Genomic DNA, 12,994 nt, shown 5'->3' on the forward strand with positions numbered 1-12,994 from the left:
GTGTCTCCACTCACAATATGAGGCTCGGATTATCCTGCAGGAAACTCAGCCCCCACTACATATAGCCATTTAAAGTACTCCATCAGATCAACCCCTCCAACTTCAAATTCCCCCACAGTACTGGATGAACCACACTTTTCATGTTTCTCTGTTAAAACCTGTATTCTACAGCCCTGTGTACTCAGCTGCTACCTCTGTCAAACTACTGACCCCAGTGGACATCCATGGCAAATCTGTGACTCAGACGAATCAGACAAATACAGGAGACTCAGACAAATACAAAAGACCTTATACCTGTTTTCATCTATAAAATTTCTGAATTAAACCATTAACAAGAAGGCCAACAACAAATTGTCACTTTACAGTATAACGTATAATCCAATAATTGTATATTATAACCATTATAACCATTATAACCATTCATAGCACCATTATTATAACTATTATTATAACTATTAGTGTATAACCATTCATAGCCCCAGCCAGTCAGCATTTCAGTTTATTCTATCCACAGACAGAACCGAGCCAGGCAGTCGAGACTTGTGAAATCACAAGTACCTGGTTTACATGTGTAAACTGAATAATATGGAGCTAAACAGACTAAAGGAAAAGCTGTTTTGTTAGAAAGCTACTCGCTAAACGTGTTAGGTAGCTAACAGTTAGTGATGCTAGATAGCTCAATTCACCAGAACAACCACTTGGTTACATGAGCTATACAACAAGCTGTTGACTAGCTATCAACCTAAGTTAACGTTAGCTAACAATTAACTAACACTAGCACAATCCTGGTTTTCACAAACTTAGCTAGTTCATTTTTCCTATAAATTAAAAACAACATACACAATACACAACTTGACTAGCTAGCTAGCCATCCATCTCAGAAAGCTCTGAAGTTTCTCCACCAAAGTTCTCTGAAATGGATTTTGGAGATATTATTGAATTGGGAAGTGTCTGAAATGCATTGTCTTGATTCATCATTCATCATTGTCAATAACATCAGATGTCCCTGCTCCACCAAATTTTAATTTAAGTTGCTATGTGTGTATCTTGTGTTAGCAATTTGCTGCTGGTGGGGGAAAGATGGAATTAACCAAGAAATTAATTCCCCCAATAAATATTTAAATTACACATTATTGTTCATTTTAGCACATTCATACTTAAAATAAGTACTTATTGATTATTTAAAAAATGTTTATTTAAAAAAATGAAAATTAATTTATTCTTGGTGATGCTGCGCACTAGCGCCCTCTATTGGTCAGCCGCTACTGTTGTAACTTTAAATTTCAGTAGAAATACTACAAATACTACAGAAATACTGTTCATGTATTATATGTTACTATGTCATTCTTATGCACTGAGTCTTCTGTACTCACTGGTGGTATCAATAAAGTGCCAGGGCAAAACTATATTTGCCAGCCACACTGACTACAGGCTTTATAACCAAAATGACAGAAATACAGTTTTTGACTCTTCCCCTTGTACTAGATGTGGTTCCAGTTGTTAAAAGACCTATATAGTGCCTCAGAATGGCATTTCATTTAAAGAGACTTGTGTATTTCCCAGCCACACTAGTTTGACTATAGACATACACACAAAATGACATTTTTTTTGTCCTGTTTTTGACACATCATCTAGTACAAGATATGCTCCCAGTTGTCCAAACACATATATTTTGCCTCAAAATGGCATTTTTCTCAAAATATCAAGTGTCCTGAATATGACACAAAACTGTATTTCCCAGCCACACTAGTCTGAGATTTTAGTTTATATCATTCTTTCTTACTCTCTGTTCATGGATGGATTTTTGGTTTATGTGTAATTTTTAATTAATTAAGTCTTAATTAGAATTTTATTTCTTCATATTATTTCTGTTTTCTGTTAAATAAATAAATAACTTCCCGGGACCTTTATTTCCACTTTTTGGTTTTGATAGAATTCATAAACTGTAGTCTATGATAGAAATGTCTACGCTTTCCTCCCGTGTCAGCATTAACGCATATTGCTCTTAGATATGTACTTTGAGTTTAGTATGAGCTGGATCTATTAGTAAGTTTCACTGGCTCTTTTTTTGCCTCTGGGAATATGTTTACCCCATTTCTCCCTGATAGCAAAGGGACGGCTCAGCACACTCCCCGTACCCAAGGCTGCTTGTACTGACACATGCTTAGCTCGCTTCGGCGCGCCCTCTCAAGTTGCATTAAACATAGAAACATAGAAATCGATTTTTATAAGTATTGTGGAGTTTCCACCCTACTCCAGGTGTTCGTGTATGCGTGGAGAAGAAACACAATCCTCAAAATTACTCGGGTACACAATTAATTGCGCCTTTATTGCAGAGATCTCCGGAGAGCCACTACACCACGCAGGGTGCACCTAAATCAAGATGTAGCTCTTTGCCGACGAACAAACATAAATTTATAGGGGAGACCGCAACCCAATTGCCTCCTGTCACAATCATTGTTTGTATTTTTCACTCCATTTAAGGAGTTGTTTTATTTTTAACTTCGTGCTGAGACAGCAGCCTTTTTCGTCACCTCTGTTTTACAATACCCTTACACACATATACTTTTTCACCTCTCCCTCCATTCTTTGCTCTCTGTGCGGTCTCCTCCAATGCGAAGCCTCTTTGTAAAACTGCAGTATTATATGTGACAAGCCCATGTATGTTTTAATACCCCTCACCCTTTTAGATAATGCAATGTAACTACTGTCGTATTCGTTGATGCAGGAAAGAAGAGACCGGAAACAGTGCGTTACCTTGTAGCCTTTTATTAATGCAGAGCTCTGGAGATGTCACTTCACAGCACAGTGCGAGTGAGATCTAAAACATAAATTCGCAACACACATACTTATACCTCTGGCCCTGTGCCACTACTGCTTAGTACTTTTTCAGTTCAGCCCTCGCCTCTGTCTAACTGTCACATACACATGTCTTCTTGCACAATCGCACATATGCACATCCAAGGCGTTTCCTGTTATTCAGTAATTATGTCTGCACATACAGCAATTATTTTCTTAATTCAAGCATTAATCCTATACCATCTTGCGCATTATTCTCTATTTATGTAATCTTAGCATTAATTTAATTTATGCAATCCCACACTACTCACCCACATTCTATACTTCATGTCATTTTTAATGCCACGTGCCTTTCATTCCTGACCCCATCCCACAGTATGTAATATTAAAGTAGATTATTATTCCACTACTTTTTGGTGGAAAGAATTGTCAATGTTAAACATATTTAACATTACCTTTTGGGCTTCTTTTCTTTATTTTGTAGAGCTGTTATTTTAAAAGGCCAAAATGGCTGTATCCAGAGGCTGTACCATAAAGGGTTAACCTTCGCGGGCTTTTTTTCGTCCACCGAAGAGGGGGAGTGTTCTGCAAAACGCATCAGATCAGTCTCTGCTGTTCCTTCAGGGTCTAAAGGGCTCTCACTTTAGAGTCAATACAGTTTGCTAGAAAACAGTTTACAAAACGAAATTACTGAGGATATTCCTTTTGTTCGAAGAACGGGTTCTGTAAGGTATGCACGTCCCCCCCATCCATTTTATGTTAGTATAGATACGTGTGTTAAAACATTTGTCCCTTTTCTGAACTGCGTGTAGCCCATGAAATGTTATTTTGGTTGGGCTAGCTTGCTTTCGTTGAATTAATCAATTCGCGTGCTTGCCATGGGTTGCATTTATGTAGCCATAGTATGTGATACTTAGTTGTTGTTGTCTTGTCTCTGTGACCAGTTAAGATAAACAAAAGCAAAGCTATTTTGCATATTCAAAGTACTTCTGCAAGATGTGACAAAATTACTCAAATGTTTTGTTCCTGCACTCCAACTCGACGATATCATGTTTAGACATTATAAAAAATATAATCTAGGCCTATAACGCGGAACAGTTCATTCGGAGGCGAAATACTGCAAAACAATGGAGTCGTTACATTTGTGTTGGTTCTGTTGCGGGTGTTGGCTGTAAAATTACGGTGGGCGTCAGATGCAGAGAACGAAATTACTCCCAACGCATAAGACAATGAGAAACCCAATATAAATTCGAAGTACAACTATTAGAAACACAAAACCAAATTGCACCCCAGGAAGAATTCTGAGAACGAAAGAAATGTCCAAAACCCCACCAAACGCTGAGGCACGAAACTTAACGCAGACTTTGGAGGTTGGGCATTTTAGTTAACATGAAAGCTAGTGAGCTTTCTCAAGCAGAGATGGGTTTCAGCTGGTTTGATGAAAAGTTTCATCTTTAACAGTGCGCATGAGTTCCCCCTTGTGGTCAAAAAGATTTACTGCAATCAAACCCATTATTTGTGTAACTTTAAAGCTGCAATATGTATGATTTGTTTTGGTCAAATTGAAAGGTCACATTTATTGAGCCAAGAGGGCAAAAATATCTAAATGCTAAAATATGGGTGAAAGTTAGTGAATGGAAGGAGAGGGGGTATGTCTCTCGAGACACTGAAATTGTAAACCTGAAGCTTAACGTGTGGTCAAATAAAGAAACGTATAACTGAAGAGAGTCAAGCTAAAGCTAAAACTGAGAGGAACAGAGTTCAAGCAAAAACCAGAACAAACATTGGGTTGGTTTTTCAGAGTTACTGAAAGTTCTGTGACCTGAAGGGATTCAAGAGTGACCGATACTGAGTTGGCTTTTTTAAAATTGGTGAACAATGTTATGTTGGTGGTTTACTACCAAAAATCGCAAGACAAATTATAATTGTTGTGGAATTTGTCATCCTTGTAATATACCCATGTAACTGTGAAGTTGTTGGTTGTATAGATAATTGAGGGTAATTGTGCAAAACTCTACGGTTAGAAAGAGTATTGGGCTGGACTTTGGGCTATCAACCAACAGGTTGTGGGTTTGAGTCTTGGCTCTGCCATGCAGCCACTGCTGAGCCCTTGAGCAAGGTCCTTAACCCTCTCGGCTCCAGGTGTGCCATACAGTGACTGATCCTATGTTCCATCAATTAGATATGTAGAAAACAGCATGTCATTATACTATGCATGTGTATATGTGACAAATAATGGCTTTCCAGCTAGCCTAAATCTCTAAAACAAGAAACAATAGTCCAGGGTGAAGGGAGTAAACCCTCAAGAGCTGCAGCTTGTTGCTGAACTAACGATAGGTGCGTGCTCTGTTTCCTGAATGTTGATGCAATATCCAATATGTGAAGCAGGGAATTTTGTACACTAATATTAGCTGATTGCTTCACTAATGGCGTGTGGGGTTTTTTGCTTGTACTATGTTGATTTGACAAATGAGGATAGCCATTATTCAGTAGTGCTACAGTTTTGTGTAAACAATTCTAGGCATTGTCATCACAAAGTAGCTAGCTGCAGTTTCTTCTAATTGTCAACTTTGTCTTGAGCCTGAATTTAAAAAGTCTGGAGAGTACATGGGGTGGCATCAAATTACTTGACAAGTGTTTGCCAGATGCACCCAGAATGATTGGCAGCTGTTTTTGTAAGACTAAATTAATGTTTGTGCAGAGAATGCATACTATTTATTACAGTATTTTCCCCAGTATAACCTTTTAACCTTTTAGAAATGAGGCTATTAACATTGAAGCTAATATTGTCTTTTAGTAAATTGTCAAACATTGTTGTGATGTTTTAGCAAAAAAATCTCACTCTTGATGTATAGCGACTCGTGATGTTTTGTGCATTTGGAGAGTTTTTTGGGAACTTGAGAGATGTCATCTAGTGGAAAATACTGTGTAGCGCTTGAGTACTAGACAGGTTGCCTGATCTAATTCTAACTGCACTGTCTGCCCACAGCAAATCACTTCCTAACCCATAAAATCCATTTTGGCCTCACCAGCAACTAAGGCCGAACCCAGCCCCACACTGATTTTACCTACTATATCACCAAGCCTTCCCCAACACCACAGAGCCTCTCTGGCCTCCTTGGTGACTAAGACCATTCCTAGTCCCACTGGCACTATTAGTGCATGCTCAGTGCCACCTGTTCCTTCTGGATCTATGACATTACTCAATGACATGATACAATGACCTCCAATGCCTAGTCCTCCATGTAATTAAAACAAGCACCTCAGCCATTCCACCTGTTATAGTGCATTTCTCCAGCTAGCCTGTACTCTCCACAGCCACAGATTAGCCCTTTGAGTTATGTCCGATAACTCCCTTCGCCCATCATCCTTAATTTAAGGCCTCTAAAACCAAACTGCACAAACAAAGATGTGGCGGGCTTAGCAGAAAGTCCCCTAGCACCTGTCTCTAGTGGTCTTATTACCTGCCACCTGAATAATTATTGGAATAGATGGTGGTCATCTTCCATTGTCACTTCAGTCTGCAGTCGCTTTTGTGAGCTACACTCACACTGACTTCTCAGTTGATGACTTGGTACTAATTCCAACTCTATGACTGATGTACCTTTGCTAAAGGGCAAGTTAACTTTAATGTGAATGCGTGTGGCATACAAAATTAAGACGCATGCAGACTAAATAAACAAAATGGACAAATAAATAAAATGAAATTCTAAATACTCAAGTTCTTCTCACAAGAAGTTCTGAACTTATTTTCTACTTTTTCCTAACTCTCCTGGTTGAAATAGCTTCAGAAAGTGTCTTAGTTTTGTTTTGGAAATATTAATGGACAGGTTGGAGAAACAATATAATGATTGTAGCACTTGCTATGAAATAACTCGAAGGCAAGGTTAATGCATAGAGCAAAATTTATTCAAAGACTCAGCATGAGGGCATCTCAGTTACACACACACACACACACGCATCTGTACGGGAGAGGCGCTTTCCCCTTTCTGTTCCCCGCTCTTATACTGTTAACCCTAAGCAGTGAAAAAAGGAACAAGTCCATACTAGTTGTTTTGTCCCGCTGCACCTATCTTCCCAGCACTAGCATCAAGAAATTGGGTGGAAGGTCAGATAATGGGCAAGGTCGGGGTCAGAGACAGAAGAAGAACCGTCTGTAACCTGACTTGCTGCACAAACAGTTAAAACGGTTGATTAACTACATTTTTCCATTACACTTTGTCTGATTAGTCTATAGAGGGGCATTAATAAGCTAGTTGGTTTAATTCACTTGTGCATACCCAAATAATTAAATATTGATTTCCTTTCAGATTTCAAAAGTTTAAATTTCTATCAAGGTACATTTACATTCCCAGAGTTTACTCTAAATAAAAACATTTCCTCTAATAACTTGATACCTGAAGCATGGTAGATCTGGTTTCCATAGTACACCATAACATTATCATACTAATTCATTAAAGAAAATTAAAGAAGAAAAACAGGATAAGTTTATAAGAAGAGAATCCTAGTAACAATTTAATGGTTATACTAACCAGTTAGTCATCACTCAGGTTTGAGACCATGCTGTGTTGCTATACATATTGAGCTAAACTTCTCAATGAGGCTATCGCTATGTAGACACACACCAGCTTCAGCTGCTTCATGTGGCATGTCACATGACAGTCACTCTGTAGCCTTGTGGGTCCACAGGGGCAAACAGCCAAATCCAGATTAAAATATTAATTGATGAAATGCAGGTTAAAAGTTAGAATTCAAGATTATTCTGTGAACATATTTTTTTAACAGGCATTAGAAATTTACCAGGTTGTGGGAGGCAGGTTACGCACACATCCCCATCTTGTGACTTTACAACTCTTAGGGCCAGCAGAAGAAAAGAACCCATCAAATTTGGGTCATGTGTCCTTGCAGAAGTCCTGTTTAATACTTTAATCCTGTTAATGGTGGTACAACTCAGACTTACTTGCACATAACCTGGTTATCCCCTGTGTTGTATTGTAGGCTAACTGAAAGATTGCAAGAGTGAGACTGGAAAAGGGACTGTCCATACTCTGCTACATCCTTATTGGCTTTTTTCACAGGGACTTGTCCGCTTTTAATGAGGAATTTGAAAAATATTTTAGAGATGCATTACAAGATTTTCTATGCAGCACAGAAAACAATGGAATTTTACTAATTTCCAGATATAGACAAATACAGAAAAAAAGCAGCGTATGGAAAATATTTGAGCTTCCCGACTATTCTGTTTTCTAAAATATAAAATTCAGAGTTTCTAAAAATAAATTGATCATCCATGCAGAGTACTTTTCATCGTGTTTGGAGTTGGGAGCCTGTGTAGCCAAAATGCTTACCACTGTGTGGGAGCGCGCTGGCCAGAACAAGCTTGATGTCACTGAAAGCAGAGCAAGAAGCATAACATGCAACTGAACACACTTGCACAGAGCTACCCCTATTCCTGTACATCACAGCCTGCAACTAAACACACACTTGCTCTTATAACTATACCAAATCAGATGTCGGCAACCAAATTAGTTTAAAAGACAACGTGGCAATATCTTTATTTATATATATATATAAAACAGCATGGTAATTAATAGAAAGCTTTATTAATAATTAGTCTCACATTAGGCCCTAAGGGTCAAAGCAGGAGTGGCCTCCTTTTATTCATAAAATTCATTTTCCCCTATTTCATTAAACTTGCTTTAATCTCTTGCTCAAGTCTATGCAGCTTTAGTTGTTTAATCTTACAACGACCAATGAATAGCCGTACAATAATAGTTGCTTGCTTAAATTCAGTCATTTTTTTGTCTTTAATTCTAATTTTGTGCCCTTCTTTTCTAGCTGGTATCAACCCACATCCTGTTGGAATGCAGATCAGAATTATCAAAAGAATGCAACCCAGTTAATTGAGCCTAAAAAATTATGGCCAAGCTTGGTGAATTAGGAAATTACCCATCTGGTTATCCAGACTGCATTTCTGCTAACAGAAGAATACAACTAGAGACTATTCTGAGGGACCAGCAGAGAGTTTTATATGAAGGACAAATAACCATTGGAAGTTACTGGACAAAACCATCACAAAGTCTGCAAGCCATCAGTGACCAGATTTTGACACACCCTCAATATAGTGGTGAACCTCATTTAAGACAAGCACAGGGTTATTACAATAGGAACTCAGAATGGGTGTCACCTTTAGGACAAAATATCTCTCAAACTATTCTGCGGGAGAACTCTGTTGGGTCAATTCAAAGACCAGCTGAACAGACTTCAAACCATGGTTATACAACAATGTTCTCTGAAGATAATTACCCTTGCCACAAATTGACACCTTGCTTTCCATATAAAGGACCACCAGAAGCACCTTCTTCCATGAGTCAGGCTTCCCATCCACAATCCTTGACTAAGGTCCAGCAGAAAATGCTCACTGATCATAAACATTTCGGAGCTTTGTTTCCAGTAGGTAACCCACTATCCAGTCTTGCACATCAGGTTTGTTCAGAATACTTTAAAAATCAAAGCATCATGAACAGGAAATCGAAAGTTGACCATGTCAACAGGAATGGGGTGGTTCCCTACAAAAAAAGAAAACCTTTTTTTGTTACAGTGAGTGAGGATAACACTGGATTTGTTGCTGAAAATGTTATTTTGGCAGATCAAGTTGTCAGACAGCCTTATTATCCATATGCTTGTATATCAAAAGAGAGCCACCATGAGAGGCATGTTCCTCAGAAAGCTGTTGCTGTTGTTACACCATTAGCTCAGCAGGTAGTGCCTTGTGCTAAATTTTCAAAGAATTTGTGCAAATTAAATAAAGGTCCTGAATCAAAATCTGTAGCTAACAATCAGGACCACCAATCTTATGCACTACTTTCATTACGGACAAATGAGAGGGGCTCAAAGTTTCCATGTAATATGGGAGGAGCGCATGTTTCACAGAAAGTGCCATCAGAATCTGTTTTGGCCGGTGGGTTTTCTGAACTGGCAGACACAGCTAATTTTGCAACCAGTGAACTTAACAGCCAAAGTAATAGATCATGCTCAGTTCTTACTTGCATCAGTAGAGAGACAAAGGAGTTAGCACAATCATCTCACATGGAGGATCATAGCAGTACTGATTTTCTTCAAAAAAACAATGTTACTGTTGCAAACAAAGGTTATGAGAGAACTGAATCTCCAATGGACATGGAGCCAACTGAAAAATGGTCTTATATACCTATAACTGAGTGGTCTCTTCAGAGGTTACGCACCTTGGTAGCTGACTCAGAACAAATGCAAAAAGAAAATCTAAAAGATATCCCCTTTATAGATCTTAACAGTGAGATTGTAAAATTATATTGGGATGGAGATGATCAAAAGCTCTGTAATGCAATAAGTACAGGCCATTATATAAACATCATGAAACAAGTTAGACTTCACTCTGGAACAGAAAATTCTGTAATACTTAAGGAAATTTCAAAAGAGAAATTGTACCAAGCTGATGAGGACTCTCACATTTTAAAGCCTGACATTGCACCACCCAAGATGGTAAACAAGTCATCCTACTTTAATCATAATGACAGGGAAAACAACTCTCCATCATCTTCGATGACCTTTTGTAGAAAAATAAAAATAGTTAATGGTGCAACAGTGGAAGAACAGAAAATCATTGAGGAGACTGAAAACAAACAGGCAAATACAGGTAATGCAGTGAGTGGACCAGTGGTTTTCTCACAGGCATTGAGTACACATCTACCAACAAAGCAGGAGAGAAACTGCACAAGTGTTATGGGAACCAAATTTTTAATCAAGGAGCCAATATGCATGGACAATGAAAACAAAGGAACAAATAAAGATGCAGAAACAGTGTCTCCAGTAGAGTGCTTGAATAAGCAGTCATCAGTTATGACTGTTAATGTCAGCAAAAATTTTGTTATTGCAGCAACAGAAATAGAACGGACTGAAACGGAGAGTGAAAATAAATGGAAAAATTTTGCAAGAGAGACTGGAGAACAAGAACAGCTTTTGATGGACTGCGTAAATATGTCATCATCAACTATGACTGTTAATCACCGCAAAAATGTAGTGATGAGACACTCAGCAGCAGAACTAATTGCAGCAGAGGTTGAAAATGAAGAAATAAATTTGGAAAAGAGTCCAAGCAATGAAGGGTGTTTACCATTGTCCTTGCAGTCACCAGCCATGAGTGTTAAACCAGGGGGTCCCCCTGCAACAGTGCTGTCTCCTCCATCAGTCAGCTGTGACGATGCCAACTGCACAGATCCATTTGCTTTTGTTAAAATCAACATTCTTTCACCAGAGAAAGCTAAAAGATTTTTTTTTGGAGAGTCAAATGAAAAGGTGGAGAATAAAGAGAAAAAGATCCGTGCACAGCCTTATACAGACAACAGCGATCAAGTCATTGTTAAATTGCTGGATGGGGTATCTGAGCATAAAGAGCATGTGGACACTAAAATAAAGCCCACTGAAAGAAATATTAGAAGTCACACCACTGACCAAATAAGCTACTGTTGTGTTTCTAAATGGTTTCAGGTTTTAGGATATGAAAATGATGAGCTTTGTATGTGTGAGAAAAATGCTGAACTGAATCCTAGTACTGAGGCCTCAAGCGAAGTTGTAAAGGAGACAAATGGAACCATTAGCACAACTGCAAACTCTTGTGTGACTTCCTGTCTTCTATACCATGCCAGCATGGATGAGATTGAGACAGTGGATGTCCACTCAAGTGATGAGGGTTTACCTAAAATAGTAAATGTGATGGATAGTTCGCTTTCACAATGTGGGTCACATGACTCCACAAAGAAGAGAAAACAATGCACATTGATGCATACTGATCAGGAAAAAAACCTCCACCAAAATGGTTGTAGTCAGTTGGTTTTCAAGACTAATTTTAGTCCTGATATTAAAAGTGATGCTTCACAGATGGACTTGCATGAAATTAACACATTCTTACCTCTGATATCTACAGAGAATACTATTCTTAGATTTGGTGAAAAGAGGAGAGAGACCAAAAATCCAGAGCATAAAAGGAAGGGTAGATTAATACATCTTGCATTATATGGATCATCTGACATGCACCGAAACAAAATAACTAGTAGTTGTATGAGAAGAAAGATTTGTGGAATCAGGTCATCAGATAAGGTCCATCTTCCTGCAGAAACTATTAGTATAATGGTAGATTCTGACTGCAGTGATTATTCGAGCAAAAGAAGTCGAATTACTAATGAACAAATTTTGAACAACCAAGTGCCATCAGAGATGCCGACTGACAACAGAATGTCAGAGGACCTGAAAATTGCAGAACTTGAATCAAAAATTGCTGGTGGAGATAACTTTTCTACAGAAATAGGCACATTGTCAACAGCATTTGATATGACTGGAATCTGTAAAGAAGACATACAAACATGTGGATCTGAATCAACAAAAAATAGATTTTGCTCTACAGCTAACCCACAGCAAAATCCAAATAAACAATCAAAGAACAAACAGCATATGTCCAGTTGGGCTAAAATAAGGAAACAACAAAAAAAGGAAAGTAAATCAGTCAGATCATCTATTGAGATGACCCGTACTGAACAAAGATGCAGATCAGACAAGGGATTATTACTGGATTTTAAAGTTCTGCCAGAGTCTTTCAAATTGACACATGATCTTAATACCACGGCATCTGACCAATCTACACATGCAAAGATCGGTAAGTATTGCAACTTTTGATACTCTATATGCCTTTGGAGAAACCTTTTAATGCATGGTTTTATACTTGGATCCAACTTTCTTTTCAAATGGCAGGCCCAAAAGTTAAAACTCCATGTCAGAAGAAAAAGACTGATGGAAAACCAGGTATTTTATTTTTTTTATATATATGTGTGAGAGAAACTGTTGTTGTTGTTGTTGTTGATGATTTTGATTTTATTAAATCTTAGCTGCTTGGTGTATGAGCCCTTGGAAGAAGCGGCATTTCAAATCAACCCAAGCCTCAAATAGGTCTGGATCATGCAGCACATTTCAAGAATTCAAGAGGAGATATGAACAGATAAAGCAAAGACTGACTTGATAATTTACTTAAATAAATGAAAGCAAGATGTTGCTGGAATGATCTTCTATCTACTGTCTGAATGAACATGAGCTGCAGTGTAGTAAATGCAGTCTCAAATATTTTAGTTTGTACAATAAAAGGTAATCAGTGCTGCTTTAAAAAGTA

General features: G+C 38.1%; 1 protein-coding gene across 1 annotated transcript; it reads left to right on the forward strand.

Annotated features, from left to right (window-relative positions):
* Positions 1–3,437: 3,437 nt before the first annotated feature.
* On the forward strand, positions 3,438–12,994 carry si:ch211-106e7.2. Its single transcript, XM_027018364.2, has 4 exons — positions 3,438–3,529; positions 8,638–12,487; positions 12,583–12,633; positions 12,717–12,994. The coding sequence occupies exons 2-4, from the start codon at positions 8,719–8,721 to the stop codon at positions 12,845–12,847; spliced, it is 3,951 nt and encodes a 1,316-aa protein (XP_026874165.2). The 5' UTR covers positions 3,438–3,529; positions 8,638–8,718; the 3' UTR covers positions 12,848–12,994.

This window comes from Electrophorus electricus, chromosome 2 (assembly GCF_013358815.1).
Source record: "Electrophorus electricus isolate fEleEle1 chromosome 2, fEleEle1.pri, whole genome shotgun sequence".
NCBI classification, from domain to species: domain Eukaryota; kingdom Metazoa; phylum Chordata; class Actinopteri; order Gymnotiformes; family Gymnotidae; genus Electrophorus; species Electrophorus electricus.

Bases quoted from the DNA above. Each gene is read 5' to 3' on its own strand.
- si:ch211-106e7.2 (XM_027018364.2), top strand. From the start codon at position 8,719: ATGGCCAAGCTTGGTGAATTAGGAAATTACCCATCTGGTTATCCAGAC. The intron at 12,488-12,582 runs GTAAGTATTGCA...TTCAAATGGCAG, and splicing joins ATCTACACATGCAAAGATCG to GCCCAAAAGTTAAAACTCCA. The intron at 12,634-12,716 runs GTATTTTATTTT...ATTAAATCTTAG, and splicing joins AAAGACTGATGGAAAACCAG to CTGCTTGGTGTATGAGCCCT.